Genomic DNA, 20,818 nt, shown 5'->3' with positions numbered 1-20,818 from the left:
AGTGTAGACACATGGAATCGCCCATGCTCATCCAGATAATCATATAATATCCTAAACAGAAACAAATGCAATCTATTTCAATTAAAAATAACACTTCACATACCAGTGTTTCAGAAGCTATGTCTGAATATATCTCACAATTCTAAATAACATGAATAATTAGCGCTTTTCTTTTACAGTATACTGGGATTTTTCTAATTTTGCTTGACATTTTGCTTAGGAACATCGTTAGTTGCATGTTAGTTTCTCATTTCTTTTATTTGATCCCTAGTCCAAATAGTGGCCAATATCCTACAATATTCCTTAAATCTCCCAGATTTCCAGTAGCTGGTAAACAATCAGGGAATATCAATATTCTTGCTTTATGCAAAAAATGTGTCCAATCACCTTTGCCTTTATTTTGAACAGTCTATCTTGGTTTATACTTAAATTTAAAAACACCCTTTCCCTTTTTTTCTTTTCTTTTTCTTTTTTTTTTTTACAGTGTGTAGGAACCAGAATAAAAGAGAATAACCTTGTGTTCAGAACAACCTCAGACATGCCCTCATTTTCTGGTGATTGGGCAATATTCTGGGTAATATTAACAAATTAACCATTCAATTGACCTATGGCTTTGATAAATGTTTTATATAACAAATTTTTGGGGTCACTCTCACAAAAAAATATCTATCATCGTCATAAAATTAAAAAAAGAAAAGAAAAATATGAAGCCTACGTTTTTAAAAAAGTAAAAAAAAAAAAAAACAAAGTGACGTGACATACAGCCAGGTATGGTGACCTATACTCAGAATTCGTGCTCTGCATTTAACCCATCCAAAGTGCACACACACACACAGCAGTGAACACACACACACACCGTGAACACACACCGGGAGCAGTGGGCAGGCATTTATGCTGCAGCGCCCGGGGAGCAGTTGGAGGTTCGGTGCCTTGCTCAAGGGCACCTCAGTCGTGGTATTGCCGGCCTGAGACTCGAACCCACAACCTTAGGGTTAGGAGTCAAACTCTCTAACCGTTAGGCCACGACTTTCCCATTTTTAATACTATATTATTTAATTAATTTAATCATTAATTAGATTTGAATGTGCACATATTCTCATTGTATTGTCATTGCTGTTATAAAATAGTACATTTAATCCTCTTCAGACAATGATTTTTTCTTTTATTAACACAAATGCAACCTTTTCATGTGTAAAAAAAAGAAAAAAAAAAAGAAAATGTGCTTGATTGTCATGAAAATAATGTCAGTGACTGAAATAATGTTTTTCTGACAACATTTAAAACAAAGAGTGTAATATGTGTCATTCCTTTCCGGGATTGTGTTTGTTCATCTGCTGGTCAGGTTTCAAAGGTTCCTGTCTCTGTTTTTTTGGTTATGTGGGGCACGACAAATATTGACAAGGCTCAGAGGTCTCAGAGGCTGATCATTTAGTCTCAGTCAGTGTGTGTGCGTGTGGACTGTGGTGGCCGTTTTGTGGTTTCTCGAGTGGATTTTTTTCTGGTTCCATGAAGACTCCAGTTCTTCTGTGCGTCCTGCTCTTTTCTCAGAGCTGGACTTTTGAGTTTATCTTCGATGGGGAGTGGGAAAGTGAAACAGTAAGAGTGAAATAAAAAAAGCGAGACTAAAAGAGGCACATTTATGTGCATGCGTGTTGATGTCAGTATACTAAATGTGTATCTAAATTGAAAGCTATATTGTGTGTGTGTGTGTGTGTGTGTGTGTGTGTGTTATTTTGTTAGTCAGGTCCTTCGGATCAGTACCACCAATCTTGGAGATACAGGGTAAGCTTTAAAATGAAATTAAATGTGGCAGAGTTTCAGTGTTAAATGCGTCAGAATTTCTGTGTTATAATAATAGTTATTTTTTTCCCCAAGATGTTCATCAGTTTTGAAATGTTTTAATGTGATGATAGTGTCACTGAGGCCTTTATTGATTACCACTGATCAAAGAGTCAGGTGTAAGTCCACCAGTCCATGCGTTTGTGTCAGATGTCATGCAACTGTTATTTTTATTGAATATTTAAATCAAATTTATATATTGAGTTCGGTTTTGTTTTAAAAGTGATGCAACATTTTTGGCAATAAATGATAATTTACATAATAAAAAAACTTATATTATAAAAATGGTATAAACATTTACATTTGCACATTGTTACAAAAAAATAAAAAAGCATACTCATACTGTATGCCATTTAATTTGAGGTAGACCATTCATATTTCTTTGAATCTGAATCTTTTCTGTTGATCATTTGTTGAAAAAAAAAAAAAAAATCAAATCCTTTTTTTTGGTAGTGTATTTTAGAAGGTTCCTGGAAATGTATAATTCAGACCTTTTCTCTTTCTTTCTTTCTTTCTTTCTTTCTTTCTTTCTTTCTTTCTTTCTTTCTTTCTTTCTTTCTTTCTTTCTTTCATAAAACAAAACAGTGTAAACGTGTCATGATTTTAAACCTCTGAATTTAACATATTTTGTAATTATTTTTAGAGGAACGTTTTGACCAGTGGAGAAGAAGAGGATTTTGAGGTAATCATGGTCTTGTTATTGCACTTTAATCTTATCTACTAATCGACTGGCTTGTTTAAAGACACTCCGGTTATTGACTTCCCCTCTGCAACTGTTCTTCTTTTTTCCCAAATGTTGAAAGTTTCAGTTTTGCATGTTTGATGTTTGCTACTTTCACACAAGCCAAAAAATGCCACAAATATTGCATTTCCCCAGGACAAACTTTATGTCTTTATGCGCTATAAGGTATACAAATGGTTCCTAGGCAGTTTCTATGGTCTTACTTAATGTTAATAGTTTGATTCATGTATTGGGTTTTGATTATTTGTGTATGCAGGCAATCCAAGGCAATGACATCACAGTTAAGAGCTATAAGGTGGAGAGCAGAATCACTTTGCGGTTCGCTCACACCACAGTCAAGAGCTCTGTGCTCAACTCAGGCCCCAGTGCCCAGAGCATCGGCTTCAACGTGCAGATCCCCAAACGGGCCTTCATTAACAACTTCACCATGTGAGAGTATGAACACAGACACAAATACACACAAAAACACATCCATTTCCTGTGTGACCGATGGCTGCTTTTCAGGAATGTCAATGGGAACACATTCGTCGGCTCAGTGAAGGAGAAGACAGTGGCAAGGAACCTTTATGCTCTGGCAAGAGCTCGTGGGAAAGCAGCCGGCATTGTCAGGTATGGCTTTTATATCCATCCATCTATCCATTAGTCCAGTGGTTCCCAATCCTGGTCCTGGAGAACCCCCAACACTGCAAATTTTAGATGTCTCCCTATTCAAACACACCTGATTCAACTCATCAGCTCATTAGTAAAGACTCCAAGACCTCAAATGTGTGTTTCAGATAAGAGAGACACCAAAGACGTGCAGTGTTGGGGGTTCTCCAGGACCAGGATTGGGAACCACTGCATTAGTCCATTCATCCATCCGTCCATGAATCAATACTTTATTTTTACACTATATAGGCCTACTAAATATATTAAAATGTGCAAATATATATTCAGTATTTATTGTATATTTGGTTTTATTTCTATATTGTACATTTGTATATTTAATTAATTCTTTCAATTTATATATACAGTGCTGTGCCCCCTTGCTTTTTTTTTTAAAAAAAATGCATTTTTTTCCACACTTAAAAGATTCAGATCAAACAAATTTTAATATTACACAAAGATAATGCAAGTAAATACAAAATGCAGTTTTTAAATGATGATTTCATTTATTAAGGGAAAAAGCTGTCCAAACCTGCCTGGCCCTACATGAAAAAGTAATTGCCCCCTAAATCTAATAACTGGTTGTGCCACCCTTTGCAGTAACAACTGCAATCAAGCATTTGCGATAACTGGCAATGAGATTTTCACATCGCTGTGGAGGAATTTTGAAACACTCTTCTTTGCACAATTGTTTTAATTCAGCCACATTGGAGGGTTTTCGAGCATGAAATGACTGTTTAAGGTCATGCCACAGCATCTCAATTGGATTTAAGTCCAGACTTTGACTTGGCCACTAAAAACCTTAATCTTGTTTTTCTTGAGCCATTCAGAGGTGGACTTGCTGGTGTGTTTGGGATCATTGTCCTGCTGCATAACTCAAGTGTGCTTGAGTTTGAGGTCACAAACTGATAGCCGGATATTTTCTGATAGAGTGCACAATTCATGGTTACATCAATTATGACAGCGGTTCTCAATTCCAGTCCTCGCGACCCCCTGCTCTGCACATTTTGCATGTCTCTCTTTGTTAACACACCTGATTCAGATAATCAGCTCATCAGAAGTGAGCTCCATGCATGAACTGTGTTCTGATTGAAATGGTCCCTACACAGTGTTAATTGCTCCCTACTCCCTGAGCAGGGGAAATCTGTTGAAGTTTACCTCCCTGAGGAACATACATTCATGGATTTGTGCTGCGGAATGTCTTCACACACGGACAAGTGTGACATCATATTCCTCTGTAAATAAATACAATTTAAATTCACATCTCACACACTTCGATGCACTTTGACTTAAACATATATGTTCGCTTCGAACTGGAATCATGGCGGAATATCCTGTGATGTCCACTTTGCAGGGCACTTATGTTCAAATAGAACAAACGTCTGAAGCCATAAGAGAAACATACTGTGCAGAGCAGGGGGCGCAAGGTCTGGAATTGAGAACCGCTGAATTATGGCAAGTCGTCCAGGTCCTAAAGCTGCAAAGAAGCACCAGACCATCAGACTACCACCACCATGTTTGACTGTTGGTATGATGTTCTTTTTATGAAGTGCTGTATAGGTTTTACGCCAAATGTAACGGGACACACACCTTCCAAAAACTTACATTTTTGTCTCATCAGTCCACAGAATATTTGCCCAAAAGTCTAAACAAGATATTTTTTGGCAAATGTGAGAAGAGCCTTTGTGTTCTTTTTGGTCAGCAATGGCTTTTGCCTTGGAACTCTCTTCCATGGATGCGGTTTTTGCCCAGTCTCTTTCTTGTTGTTGAATCATGAACACTGACTTTAATTGAGGCAAGTTAGGCCTGCAGTTCTTTAGATGTTGTTCTGGGTTCTTTTTTGACCTTCTGGAAGAGTCGTCGTTGCGCTCTTGGAGTAATTTTTGTAGGCCGGCCACTCCTGGGAAGGTTCTCCTCTGTTCCAAGTTTTCTCCATTTGGTGATAATGGCTCTGACCGTGGTTCGCTGAAGACCCAAAGCCTTAGAAATGGCTTTATACCTCTTTCTAGACTGATATATGTCAACTATTTTGTTTCTCATCTGTTCTTGAATTTCTTTAGATTGTGGCATGATGTGTTGCTCTTTAATGCTTCACTTTGTCAGACAGGTTCTATTTAAGTGATTTCTTGATTCATCAAAAATTCAGTAACCAGGTCTGGCAGTAATCAGGCCTGGGTGTGGCTAGTGAAATTTAACTCAGCTTTCTACAGTAATGTGGTTAATCACAGTTCTTTCATGATTTAACAGGAGGGGGCAATTAATTTTTCAGGTAGGGCCAAGTAGGTTTGAACAGCTTAAAAAGATGATATACATACAAAATATTATATGTTGATTCATAACTATATTTGGATTTACGGTTATGTATTACTTTTATAAATAGTCTGTATATTAAAATCCTTTAACAATATATATTTGAATCTCTTATGCCTATGTGGGTAGTTGATGTATAACAGTTTTAAACTTTCACAATATGTAAACACGTTTTTGCAAGCAAAATGCGTATAAATGAATTAGGAAATCAGAAGTAATATGCTATAGCATGATCTCTAACTACAATTTACAGTATATGTTTTTATACAATTTAAAACAACAATATATAAAAAAAATAAAAACATATAAATATAATCTTTATATATACTAAAATAAAAAAAAATAAAAAAATATATATATATTCTATATTAATATATATATATATATATATATATATATATATATATATATATATATATATATATATATATATATATATATATATATATATATATATATAATATTTCTGTGCTGGCAAAGCTGAATTTTCATCAGCCATTACTCCTGTCTTCAGTGTCACATGATCCTTTAGAAAGCATTCAAATATGCTGATTTATTATCATTGTTGGAAACAGTTGTTAATAAAAAGAGAGCATAAAGACTAAAATTGTTACAAAAGATTTGTGACCCTGGACCACAAAACCAGTCATAAGTGTTAATTTTTGAAATTGAGATTTATACATCATCTGAAAAGTGTTTAAATAAGCTAGGATAGGACATATGTGACTGGTTTTGTGGTCCAGGGTCACATTTCTATTTTAATTAAACGTTGTTCTTTTTTAACCTTTTAACTCAGGACTAACTCTCAATCAATGGAGACATTTAGGACGGAGGTGCATGTTCCTCCAGGCAGTAAAGTGGAGTTTGAGCTGCACTATCAGGAAATGATGCAGAGGAAGCTGGGCGTCTACCAGCACACGCTACACTTACAGCCTGGACGCCTGGTTCCACTGCTGCAGGTCAGTTCCACACGCAGCACAGAAATATACACCAGTTGTGTTTCATGTGTTTTGTTAATGGTTGTATCTCTTTAGGTGGATGTATATATATTTGAGCCCAAAGGTATCAAGTTTGTCACAGCCTCTAACACGCTGGGAGAGCAATTTGCAGATTTGACCAAAATCACCCACACAAAAGATAAAGCCCACATTGTGTTTAGACCAACTCTACAGCAGCAGCGCAAGTGTGAAAACTGCACAGAAAGTGCAGTGGATGGTGTGTTTACTGTGAATTATGATGTGGAGAGAGAGAGCAATGCTGGAGAACTTCAGGTACGGATGCACATTCACTGTTAATAGTTGACATACAAAATCCCTATCAGGCGTAAGTCCATTTTACCCAGCGCTGGGTTGTATTTAACCCAGCATCTAAAAAATGCTGGGTTAAATACAACCCAGCACTGGGTAAAATATGGACATTGTGTTGTTTTGACCCAGCATTTGGGTTACTACCCAGAAGGTTGGGTTGAACATTTAACCCAACTGTTGGTTGAAAACAACCCAATCGCTGGGTTTGTTCATATTTTACCCAGCACTGGGTTGTATTTAACCCAGTATTTTTTAGCACCAGTCTCTGTGAAAGTGTCATTTTAATATCAGATATACTAGATAAATTAAATATTAATACAAATATTTTTTCTATTTTCATTTTAATTGTATTTAAAATGTTAGGAATGTTGTGGCCTTACTAGATTAAAATGAGAAATGTTGACTAGCTGGGGAAAAAAAATCTATTCCAATTAGTGTTTCTTTTATTGCAAGTAATAAACATATTTTTATGGTGTATTTTAATTAACCTGTTTAGAAATCATGCAGTTGTTTACATATAAAATTCCTTGCTATGTTTACTATAGTAATATATAGTAACCGTTTTTACATGCCTAATGCACACTGTGCAGAATATACTCTATTGCCTGCTATTTTTCAAATATAGTATGTGCAACAGTACGTACAGTATGCTTTACTTCATTACCTGGCATTGCTAATGCACTGTATTTTCTATCTCTCAGGTGTCTGACGGTCATTTCGTTCAGTTTTTTGCTCCATCTGATCTATCTCCTCTCTCCAAAAACATTGTTTTTGTCATTGATGTGAGTGGCAGCATGTGGGGGCTGAAAATGAAACAGGTATGGTCCATGGATGTGTTCACTCCTGTGTAACCTGCAGATACCAGGAGATATATAATGTTATCTCTCATCAGCATATGTTTTTTGTTGAATACAATGTGTGATGATCCATTACTGAAAAAGTCTTGGATGCGCCGTCTTGTGGAACCAGTGAAGAACTGCGTTTTTAATTGTATTGTTGCCACCATGTGGTCTTAAAGTAAATTGCAGGTGATCATGAAATCAATTTACTGTCTTAAAAAACTTGTTTCAGGTCTTTCCCTTTCTTTCAGTTAGCAAGCTAACAGCTTAGCCTATTAGCTTAACATTATTCCAGATAGATACAAAAAGCTCATTTGATTATCATGATAAATTGCTACGCAGATAATTTGACTGGCAATGCTCTTACCAGTTATAATGTTGTTTTAAACCTTGAGAAACAAACAACAGCTACCTAACAACCTTTTTTGTTTTGTAGACAGTGGAGGCGATGAAGGCTATTCTGGACGATCTGTCGATGGATGACTATTTCAGCATTATAGATTTCAATCACAATGCCCGTTGCTGGAGCGAAGATCTGGTCCAAGCTTCCTCCATCCAGGTGGATGAAGCTAAAAAATACGTCCAAAGCATAAATAAAAATAAAAATAAAAAAATATATATAAAAAAATAAAATAAAATAAAAATAAAAATAAATATATATATATATATATATATATATAAATATATATATATATATATATACAAACCCGATTCCAAAAAAGTTGGGACACTGTACAAATTGTGAATAAAATAGGAATGGAATAATTTACAAATCTAATAAACTTATATTTTATTCACAATAGAATATAGATAACATATCAGATGTTGAAAGTGAGACATTTTGAAATGTCATGCCAAATATTGGCTCATTTTGGATTTAATCAGAGCTACACATTCCAAAATAGTTGGGACAGGTAGCAATAAGAGGCCGGAAAAGTTACATATAAGGAACAGCTGGAGGACCAATTTGCAACTTATTAGGTCAATTGGCAACATGATTGGGTATAAAAAGAGCCTCTCAGAGTGGCAGTGTCTCTCAGAAGTCAAGATGGGCAGAGGATCACCAATTCCCCCAATGCTGCGGCGAAAAATAGTGGAGCAATATCAGAAAGGAGTTTCTCAGTGAAAAATTGCAAAGAGTTTGAAGTTATCATCATCTACAGTACATAATATCATCCAAAGATTCAGAGAATCTGGAACAATCTCTGTGTGTAAGGGTCAAGGTCGGAAAACCATACTGGATGCCCGTGATCTTCGGGCCCTTAGACGGCACTGCATCACATACAGGAATGCTACTGTAATGGAAATCACAACATGGGCTCAGGAATACTTCCAGAAAACATTGTCGTGAACACAATCCACTGTGCCATTCGTCGTTACCGGCTAAAACTCTATAGGTCAAAAAAGAAGCCATATCTAAACAGGCGTTTTCTCTGGGCCAAGGCTCATTTAAAATGGACTGTAGCAAAGTGGAAAACTGTTCTGTGGTCAGACGAAACAAAATTTGAAAGTTCTTTTTGGAAAACTGGGACGCCATGTCATCCGGACTAAAGAGGACAGGGGCAACCCAAGTTGTTATCAGCGCTCAGTTCAGAAGCCTGCATCTCTGATGGTATGGGGTTGCATGAGTGCATGTGGCATGGGCAGCTTACACATCTGGAAAGGCACCATCAATGCTGAAAGGTATATCCAAGTTCTAGAATAACATATGCTCCAATACAGACGTCGTCTCTTTCAGGGAAGACCTTGCATTTTCCAACATGACAATGCCAGACCACATACTGCATCAATTACAACATCATGGCTGCGTAGAAGAAGGATCCGGGTACTGAAATGGCCAGCCTGCATTCCAGATCTTTCACCCATAGAAAACATTTGGTGCATCATAAAGAGGAAAGATGCGACAAAGAAGACCAAAGACAGTTGAGCAACTAGAAGTCTGTATTAGACAAGAATGGGACAACATTCCTATTCCTAAACTTGAGCAACTTGTCTCCTCAGTCCCCAGACATTTGCAGACTGTTATAAAAAGAAGAGGGGATGCCACACACTCTTAAACATGGCCTTGTCCCAACTTTTTTGACATGTGTTGATGACATGAAATTTAAAATCAACTTATTTTTCCCTTAAAATGATAAATTTTCTCAGTTTAAACATTTGATATGTCATCTATGTTCTATTCTGAATAAAATATTGAAATTTGAAACTTCCACATCATTGCATTCTGTTTTTATTCACAATTTGTACAGTGTCCCAACTTTTTTGGAATCGGGTTTGTAAATATATAATATATATATATATAGGTGCATCTCAAAAAAATAGAATATTGTGAAAATGTTCCCCTTTTTTTGTAACTTATTTCAAAAAGTGAAACTTTCATATATTCTAGATTCATTACATGTAAAGTAAAATATTTTATTTTAATATACTTTAAAATGTAATTTATTCCTGTGAAGCAAAGCTGAATTTTCAGCATCATTACTGTGACATGGTCTTCAGTGTCACATGATCCTTCAGAAATTATTCTAATATGCTGATTTATTATCAGTGTTGGAAACAGTTATCCTGCTTAATATTTTTTTTGGGAACCTGTGATAATTTTTTGAAGATTCTTTCATGAATAAAAAGTTCAAAAGAACAGCATTTATTTAAAACAGAAATCTTTCTTAAAGTCTTACACTCTTAAAAATAAAGGGGCTTAAAGGGTTCTTCACAGCGATGCCACAGAAGAACCGTTTTTGATTCCACAAAAAAACATTCAGTCAAAGGTTCTTTAAAGAACCATCTCTTTCTCTTTCTTAATCTGAAGAACCTTTTTTCACCACAAAGAACAGAAAGGTTCTTCAGATGTTAAAGGTTCTTTATGGAACCATTTAGACAAAAAGGTTATTCTATGGCATCGTGAATCACCTATATTTTTAAGGGATACTCCACCCCAAAATGAAAATTAATCACTTACCCCCATGTAGTTCCAAACCCGTAAAAGCTTCGTTTATCTTCGGAACACAATTTAAGATATTTTGGATGAAAACCTGGAGCCTTGAGACTGTCCCATAGACTGCCAAGTAAATAACAGTGTCAAGGTCCATAAAAGGTATGAAAGTCATCATCAGAATACTCCATCTGCCATCTGACGTGCAATCTGGGTCATATGAAGCGACAGGAACACTTTTTGTAAGCAATAATGACTTTATTCAACAACTCGATTGTCAACGGTCTCTTCTGTCTCTCATTATCAATGTATGCTGTGTATGCTCTTCTGTATCATCTGTGCCACAAGGATGCTCTGTTTCTACGTGTATTAAGCTTTTATTTGAAAGAAAACAGCACATCCTTGTGGGCGGATGATACAGAAGAGCATACACAGCATACGGTGATATGGAGAGACACAGAGGAGTCCGTTGACAAAGGAATTGTTGAATAAAGTCGTTATTTTTGTTTTCTTCACTTACAAAGTGTTCCAGTTCCCTTCATATAACCCAGATTGCACGTCTGATGGCAGATGGAGTATTCTGACGAAGACTTTCATACCTTTTATGGACCTTGACACTGTTATTTATTTGGCAGTCTATGGGACAGTCTCAAGCCTCCCGGTTTTCATCCAAAATATCTTAAATTGTGTTCCGAAGATGAACAGAGCTTTTACGGGTTTGGAATGGCATAGGGGGTAACTGATTAATGACAAAATTTTCATTTTGCGGTGGAGTATCCCTTTAAGAGAGTAGTCTTTACTGTGATCACTTTTAATCAGTTTTAATCAAGTATTAATTTCTTTCAAAAAAAGAAAGAAAAAAATTTACTGACCCCAAACTTCTAATTGGTAGTGTATATTGTTAGATTTCTATTTTAAATAAATGCTGTTCTATGTTCCAAAATGCTTTTTTTAACATTAATTTTATTCCTGGAAAAAGTATCACAGGTTCCAAAAAATATTAAGCAGTAACACGACTGTTTCCAACACTGATAATAAATCATCATATCAGAAGGATTTCTGAAGGATCATGAGACACTGAAGACTGGAGTAATGATGCTAAAATTTCAGCTTTGCATCACAGAAATGAATTTATTTTAAAGTGTATTAAAATAGAAAACCATTATTTTAAATTGCAATAATATTTCACAATATTACCTTTTTTTCAGTATTTTTTTATCAAACAAAGGCAGCCTCGTTGAGCATAAAAAACATGAAAAATCTTATTGATCCCAAACTTTTAAACAGCAGTGTACACTGTTGGTTGTCATTGACCCTGTGTTTAACCCCAGGCACCAACATCAATGAGGCTTTACTGAAAGCAGTGCAGATCCTGGTTAGAGCAACCAATCAGGGACTGATCGACCCTCGTTCTGTGTCTATGATCATTCTGGTGTCTGATGGAGACCCAACAGTGGGTAAGATTTAGTAATGTTTACATTATGCAACAGAATTTCTGTATGTCCTGAGGTTTCTTCTAGTTCTCAGTGATCTACTGTTTCTCTTTTCATGTCTTGTATAGGAGAAATAAAGCTGAGCACTATTCAGAAGAACGTGAAGCGTGTGATGAGGGAGGAGTTTTCTCTATTCTCCCTCGGTATTGGCTTTGACGTAGACTTCGATTTCCTGGAGAGAATCGCCATGGACAACAGAGGCATCGCCCAGAGGATTAATGCCAACCATGATGCCGCAGACCAGTTAAAGGTTTAATACAATGTCACAATAAATCCTATATCTTCCATGTTAATCTTATTTTTTCCAAACAAAGACAAGTGACAGGACCTTTTAGATGATTGGGGTTTTATTTATTTATTTATTTATATATTTATTTATTTATTTTTCACTCTTGCTAACCCCTCTTACAGTGAAATGTTATTAGCTGAAAATTCTGCTCATCCTTAAACATGAAATATATTGCAGTTGTCTATTATGGAGACATGTTATACAGCATTTTCACTTATACTACAAAAAGATACATTAATACAGTTTTTGAAAAATATTAATCAGGATATTTTAAAGAATATATATTCAAATTCATTACACATTTCAAAATATATAGCAACTCATATTTAATTACAATTTTACTGTGTAAGAAAAAATATTACAAATAAATTAAAATGAACATTTATATCAAAAATAAATATTAATATTAAAAAAAATATTAATCAGATTATTTTAAATAATATATATTCTTTAAAATATTCAGATTTTATATTCAAATTCATAAAATATGTCAAAAAAATATATTGCAATTCACGTTTAATTAACATTTTAACTTTATGCATTAACTTTGAAAGCTTTAAATTGAACAAAAACTGAAGTTTTTTAGTAGAGAGCAAAGTCAGAAAAAAAGATATGAATTTCTATATGAACTGAAGCATTTCTCATCAAATTCTTCCAAGTCCAAATGATCTGAGCTGTGCTATCCAGACAAATTTTATATCACTATACACACTCAGTATGTCAGCAATTGTCTCGTTTGAGTCTATTGTTATTTTTCCAGAATCTAATGAGAAACATCTGAGATGAATTGGATGTGAATGTGAATGAAACAATACTCTTTTGAGCTTTTAAAGACTCGATTTCTTCTCTCTCCAGGCGTTCTACAGTCAGGTCTCCTCTCCTCTCCTGAGAACCATCACCATTAATTTACCTGAGAACGCTGTGAATAATGTGACTCAGAATCGTTTTGATAAGTTCTTCAGTGGTTCTGAGCTGATAGTGGCTGGAAAACTCCAACCATCAGACCTCACAACACTGCAGAGCTTCACCACCGCTGCTGCTGTGAGCCCCTTGACACCTTTGTCTCTGTTCAGATTTGAAAATTTAGTTTTCATGCCTTGTTTAATAATAGTTGTTTTACTTTTCCAGGCCAATGTGGACCTGAACATTCAGACAGAGGCAGATATTCGGGAGTTGGACTCTGTGCTTGGCACACATCAACATTCCTTCAGTGGCTTTGCTCGGCAGATGTGGGCCTACATTACTGTCAATCAGCTATTGGCCGAACGGTGAGAGAAAAAGAGAGGAAAAACAACCCTGCCTTCACTTCAGGAGCAGTTTTGCTAGACTTGAGGCCATCTATATGCAAAATTGCTTATAATTGATCAAATAAACTTTAATTTTAGTTTATTTAAAATGTCCTTTTGATGAATCAAAACAGGAAACTGGACCAAAAAATATCCGAAAATTGCCTCGACAAAGTACAATTTCATAGTAGAAGACACTGAATTTTTTTGTGCCATCAGTCACTCGTGAACATAGACATGAAACATAGACATGACAGTTCACTATCCAAACTTAAATTGTTATAATTCATGAACGCGTTAGAATACAGACCTAGGGTTGGACTCTTTTTAAAGAAGACAATCAGCAGATTATTTCAGAAGTGAATTATTTTAAAATATAAAAGTATCAAAAAGTTATAGAAGTTTAAATTTACTATAAAGAAAATGCACTGTGATTTTTTTTGTATTTTATATAAAAGAAAGATTTTGCAAAATATCCAAAATGGCTATAAAATTAAATCCGTGTTTCTAAATAAGTTATGTTCCAAATTTGAAGTTGATATATAAAAAATTGAGGTTCCTGTGAGATTTTATTTAGAGCGTGATACCATAAACATCCACTGAGTGGCATGCAAACTCCATAGAATTATTTTAATGCATTTTTCTGTAACAGATGTCTAAAACTCTCCTGTCACAAAATATAGAATCCTGAGACTAATACCTTTGCAACAATATGTATTTTGTCAAGATTATAAAAAGTTTTGAGTGTAAAATAATACATTTTGTAATATGACACTTGACACCGCCCACAAAGGGGGAAGAGACTGCCAAAAGATTTGAATGTACCAGTTCCATGGTAACATAATATCCGATTTAAAAATGTTTTTCATAGGATGAATTTTGAGGTTTTACCTTTCAAATGATATATAATTTATGATGATTACTAAAATATGTAATAGGGGAAAAAGACCACGGCGGAAAAAAAAAAGCCCCAAGCGTTCCACAGGTGGGACAGTGACACAGTAACAAAGCAATTTCATTATAATACTTCAGTTATAATACTTCATTACTGGCCATCACTGCTCATTAATGTTAATTATGATTTGCTACCTGATTTGTTAAAAGACAGACATTGGTAAATAAGCCCTGGTACTGTGGCTAAATGAAATTTAATTCAGAATAGAAGATAATGTCCCAAAAAGTGGAGTGAACAAACTGTGATGTTTCTAAAAGTAGGCAGGGCATATTTTATGATGTAAACTAAAAACTTACTGTTTCAATAGTAAACATCGAAACGTCAAAAAAAAAAAAAATAGTTTTTGCCCAATTTGCCATGAATTATTTATTTTCACTTCTCAGTCCATTTAATATGAATTATTCTGGATTTTTTCTTCTATATGTTCTATGTTTGCCAAGTTACACTTTGAATTATTTGATGGTTTCCAAAGTAATACAGAGTAGACAAGGCATGTCCAAAGCACAACATACATCAAAAATAAGGCTAAACGCTAATTTTCTCTCTTGTGTTTCCCTTTAATCGTACCTCTGAGGATTTCCTCTCATGTAGCTCTCTAGCTCCGACTGCATCTAAGAAGCGTAGGATCACCCAGAGGATCGTGGCCCTGGCTTTAGAGCATCAGTTTGTGACACCTTTCACTGCCATGCTGGTGGAGGGTCACGACCAGGGGAGGGCAGAACGACTGATCGCAGACTCGCCCAGAGACTCCAAACATGGCTGCTGCTCAGGTACCAAATCCAAACCCTTATCAATATTGCAAAAGGCTTTATTATAGGGATAGTTTACCCAAAATGAAAATGTCCTCACCCTTCGCTTGCTCTAAACCTGAGTTTTGAAGAATGCTGGTAACCAAACAGTTAATGGCAGCTATTGACTTCCATAGTATTTGTATTTATTTTTTTCATTCTTTGGAAGTAAATGGCTGTTTGGGTCAATAAATGATGACAGAATTTTCATTTTTGGGTGAGCTATCCCTTTAAACAAAGTATGGAAAATTATTGTTGTTCTAGTTATCTATTTATTATTATAGGGGTTATATGTATATATATATTTTTTATTCCGTTCTTAGCAACTGCTCCACCAGTGCAACGGTTGGTCTATTCAAATCCTCCATGGCTTCTGCCTACAGTTGCTCCAAATCCAAAAGAAGTAGCCGGAGTGCAGGAAAGTATCATTCCTGGACACATCACTGGTGGTAATGCAGCACAGTCAAATATTAATTAAACAAATCCACAATAAACTATAAAATATCTAACTGTATTATATTTTTTTTTTTTTTTTTTGAATGTGAACGCTCAAAACATCTTTTATTTTTCAATAGTGCTGTCAAATGATTAATCGCATCCAAAATAAAAGTTTTTTTTTTTTTTGCATAATATATGTATGTGTACTGTGTTTATTTATTATTTATATATATATAAATACACACACATGCACTATATATTTTGAAAATTTGTACATTTTTACATTTTATTTTATATATAAATATATTTAATATATAAACACAACATATTTTTCTTAAATATATACATGCATGTGTTTGTATTTATATATACATAATAAATATACACAGTTTACACACATATAATATGTAAACAAAAACTTTTATTTTGGATGCAGTTAATCGTGATTTATCACTTGACAGCACTACCTTTCAAGTGGGCTGGGTTCCACAACTAAGTTTAATAACTGATGCGAACCACAATAAAATTTGAGTTCACTTTCAAATTCAGAATTAGTATGAACGCAACAAGAATTGGTTTCCTGCTACTTAAACAAAGCGTTACGGGTAATGGATTACAAGTAACTTAAGTTATGTAATCAGATTACTTTTTGAAGTAACTAGTAAAGTAACACATTACTTTTTGATTTACAAGTTACTTTTTCAAACAAGTAATGTCAGTTACTTTGTTTTCCAATTTATTCACTGACAGCTCTCCTGTCCCTATGTTGAGAGAAATCGGCAGTAAGTGCAGAGGCGTTGTCTGCGATATGTAAATATGATGATTGTGGCAGTTATAGACTAAATGTGAACGTGCATCTACTCATCTCACTTGCACAAAAACAGATTCAGTATTCCACAAAACGAATAAAAACAGTGAAACTCAAAATATGACGCAAACCTGCAATAATTAATTATGTCAAATAACACAAATATCCTATGTATTTAATCCATTTATGTCTTTGCTGCCGACCTTCGATGATCCAATTCAACAATATTAATAAGCAAAACTAATTTTTGGTGTGAAAGGGCTTTTACATTTGTCAAAAATTAATTTTTCCTCACAAGCTAAACCAAAAATGTCCACTTCAGTATTCGTTTTTCAGTTTTTATTTACCTAGTGCATTTTTGGTTCACTTAAAAGCTTAAGGAATACTGCTCTACCACTGTTACATATTCTATTGTGCATCTCCCTCATCCTTTTGATTTTATTGCAGTGGACAGTGATCCCCACTTCATCATTCACTTACCCAAAAGCAACATGGACATCTGCTTCAACATTGACTCCAGACCAGGGCACATCCTCAACCTGATTTCAGATCCTGGAACAGGTAACTTGACGTCTTCCATCACCTCAAAAAACTGAAGTCTTTTATTTATTTCATATTCCATATGTGTTTTTTTTTTCCTGTCCAGGAGTTACAATCAACGGTCAGTTGGTTGGGTCTAAGAAGATGAAGAACAACAAAATCCAAACATATTTCGGCACCATCTCTATATACTCTAAAACAGACAGTGTGCAGGTTATAGTAGGAACTGACAGAATCAACCTGATGGAAGGAAGGAACAATCACTCCTTCTCTTGGGGAGCCACAGTTGAGCTTGCAGTTAACAGGTATCTAAAAACAAACTTACTCCAACAAACACCACAAAAATAGGAATCAGTGACTGCAAGCTAGTAAACTTTATAATATACTTGAACTGCAGATCTGAGAAACAAAACTTTAGTTTTGTTAAGTGAAATGTTTTTTGTCCATCATATGGCCATCATTTTTTTAAGAGGATAAGAGTATTTATAACATTTAACTTTCATAATCTGATTTATTTCCAAAATGAAATGGAATATTCAATAGAACATTTTTTAATCTGTTTTATTAATTTAATTGGATCATGTGATATTATTGGCTATTATTAAAAACTTTTTTTTTTTTTTTACTTTATGACAACATGCATAATAATACCGGGGACATTTATTATGGAAGCTATAATTCATGTTTTATTTAGGGATAATTCACCCAAAAATGAAGAATCTGTCATTAATTACTCACCCTCACGTTGTCTCAAACCCATAAGACCTTGCTTCATCTTCGGAAAACAAATATTTCTGGATGAAATCCAAGAGCTTTCTGACCCGGGATAGACAGCAACACAACTGAAACATTTTATGGCCCAGAAAGGCAGTAAGGACATCATTAAAACTGTCAACGTCACTTCAGTGGTTCAGCCTTAATTTTACGCAGTTACGAGAAAACTTTTTGTGTGCAAAGAAAACAAAAATAATGATTTTATTAAACAATTTCTTCTCTTCAGTGTCAGAGTTCAATGCACGTTCACGAGAGTACCACCGTGCATTATCGCGGGAAGCAGGGTTGCTGAGGTTGCTGAGGGTGCTGGGGGTGCGATGTTAAAAATAAATTTATGAACAATTTGTAACAACAACAAAAAAAATTTGATTAATTTGTATATTAATTAAAATTCATTGGAAAAATGTAGCCTAAGCTGACAAGAAGCAACTGTTAAACATGAGTTAAAGGCACAATATTAGGGATGTAACAAAAATCGATTCAAATATGTGACGATTCAAATCGGTTGAGATGTTAAACAAATGGCGATTCAGTTAGGGGAAGGAGTTCACATGAATGCATGTCTGAGGGGAACTTACTGTCTTTAGAAAAGTTTAGATGGTATTTTTCCTTTTCATTTTGCCTCTGTATAATGCATATTAAAGTTCATAAGTGCAGCTCTAATTCGTTTACAGCAGAAACCAAGGAAACGCTTTTAGCGCCACCTGCTGGCAGAGAGGGAATCTGTGTCTCATTCAGCTCATCCGCTGTTTCATGCAGATATTTTTAAGTATAGTTTCACAAAACTGAAGTCAAACTCTTCTGTCTTTGCTTCAAAATTTCGTAATTATACAATCTAATTTAAATTAAAAACTTCTCATGTTGCATGTATGCAGCATCTTTGTTTGGATCATGATTAAAATGCAGCGGTTGCCTCTAATTTTAAATGGAAAGAGCACAGACGAAGCCTTACTTTGTTCATATGAAGAGATTTAGTTTATTTGTTATTTATTTTATTTGTGGCTTGTTTTAAAATTTCAATTTAGTTTAGTTTTTTACATTTACATTCTATTTCAATTTTGTCATTTAGCAAACACTTTTATCCAAAGTGACTTACAAATGAGGACAAAAGAAGCAATCAAAACCAACAAAAGACCAACAATATGCAAGTGCTAAATTAGTATATTATTACAGTTATACTTCAATTTCACAAAGAAATGTACAGCATTTTAACCAAACAATAATAAAAGGACACATTTAATTCATAATTTGTCTTAAATATCATTTTGTTTGTTTAAAAAAAAAAAAAAATCGTTAATCGAATTGAATCGTGAGTTGAGTGAATCCCTACACAATATGTATGATTTATTTATTAAAATATCCAAAAACCACTAGAACAGTGTTATATATTTTGCTGACTTGTGTACTTACATTATCCCAAATGTTTTGAAGAATGTTTAGGTCCAGAAAAATAAGCAATTTTATCTAGTGACACGGTCACTAATTTTAACTATATTAAACATCTAACTTTTATTAACAACATGAATAAGGTGCATTGCGTTGTAACCCAAATAAGGCCTTTTCCCTTATTTAAAACGAATGCTTAGTTTGTGGTTCATTGTTATTTTTTTTAATTGAAAACCCAACAACAATAAAGACACTCACTTATATTAAAAGAAGAACGAGGATCCATCATCATAGTGTCAGTCTTCTCACTTCATCACTCTTGTCACGTGACCCCAAACTTTTAATTCTTTGCTCACAAAAAATATACTGGTAGCTTCATAAAATTATGCTTGAACCACTGATGTAACATGGATTATTTTAACAATGTCCTTACTACCTTTTTGGGCCTTGAACGTGTCAGTTACATTGCTGTCTATGCAGAGTCAGAAAGCTCTCGGATTTCAGCAAAAATATCTTAATTTGTGGTCTGAAGACATAAAGATGACTAATTAATGACAGAACTATCCCTCTAAATGCAAAACTCTTGTTTATCAGGATGAGGGTCACCATAGTGAAAGAGCAACATGTTACCGTGATGATTGATGGGAAGATTTCAGTGATGGTGCTTTTGCATCGCGTGTGGAAGAAGCATCCCGTGCAGGTGGACTTCCTGGGCATTTACATGTCTAGCGACAACAAATACTCCAAACAGGTTCACGGTCTCATTGGTAAGTTACTTAATATTTAAATGTACGAAAAAGCTTAAACACATTATTCATCACATCATCAAGTGTGTGGGTCTTGTTCTCAAAAATGGATTTTGCGTCTCATAACAGGTCAGTTTGCAAAGGAACCAAAAGTGAAGGTGTACGGCGTGCATGAGGGAGCAGATCCAAAGAAGAAAAAGGCCACGATGGAAGTGAAAGGCAACAAACTAGCTGTCACCAGGTACTATCACATATATATCACACATTATATTTTCCCCTACCCATAAAAATAACAATCAGAGAAAGTCTGCAACACACTAGATTTAAACAGAAACATGATTTGACTAATTTATAAGACCTTCAATTAATAAGGACGTTAAATGTCTTCACTAACATTTTCTTGACTGACTTGAAGATCCACCCAATCCAACTTCTGTTCTATCATGTTCATGTTTTAAAATTTTGCAATATCTGTATATCAATCAGGGGCTGGCAGAAGGATTTCAGACGTGACAAGAAACGAGGATCAGATGTCTACTGCTGGTTCATCCATAACAGTGGGAAGGGCTTCATTGATGGAAGTTACACCAGCTATATCCTGCCTCAGCTGGACAGCTTCCTGACCGCTATCTGAGAGCATGAGTGTGGCAACTAGCTTAGGACACTTGCTAAGAGATTGGTAGAAATCTGTTTTTTTTTTT

At 34.9% G+C, this 20,818-nt stretch overlaps 1 protein-coding gene across 1 annotated transcript; it reads left to right on the top strand.

Annotated features, from left to right (window-relative positions):
- The first annotated feature begins 1,399 nt into the window (after positions 1-1,399).
- itih2 (inter-alpha-trypsin inhibitor heavy chain 2) lies at positions 1,400-20,817 on the top strand. The gene is made up of 20 exons (XM_042722276.1): positions 1,400-1,596; positions 1,741-1,782; positions 2,483-2,521; positions 2,838-3,010; positions 3,086-3,190; positions 6,333-6,495; positions 6,571-6,807; positions 7,545-7,661; positions 8,119-8,282; positions 11,941-12,071; positions 12,176-12,357; positions 13,252-13,437; positions 13,525-13,664; positions 15,229-15,407; positions 15,749-15,874; positions 17,119-17,232; positions 17,318-17,516; positions 19,966-20,138; positions 20,247-20,358; positions 20,604-20,817. Exons 1-20 carry the CDS (start codon positions 1,507-1,509, stop codon positions 20,749-20,751), a joined length of 2,820 nt encoding a protein of 939 aa, XP_042578210.1. The 5' UTR covers positions 1,400-1,506; the 3' UTR covers positions 20,752-20,817.
- The last annotated feature ends 1 nt before the right edge of the window (position 20,818 follows it).

This window comes from Cyprinus carpio, chromosome B4 (assembly GCF_018340385.1).
Source record: "Cyprinus carpio isolate SPL01 chromosome B4, ASM1834038v1, whole genome shotgun sequence".
In the NCBI taxonomy this organism is placed as follows: Eukaryota; Metazoa; Chordata; class Actinopteri; order Cypriniformes; family Cyprinidae; genus Cyprinus; species Cyprinus carpio.
The sequence above is the reverse complement of the archived record's forward strand: the minus strand, read 5'-3'. Positions and strand labels throughout refer to the sequence as shown.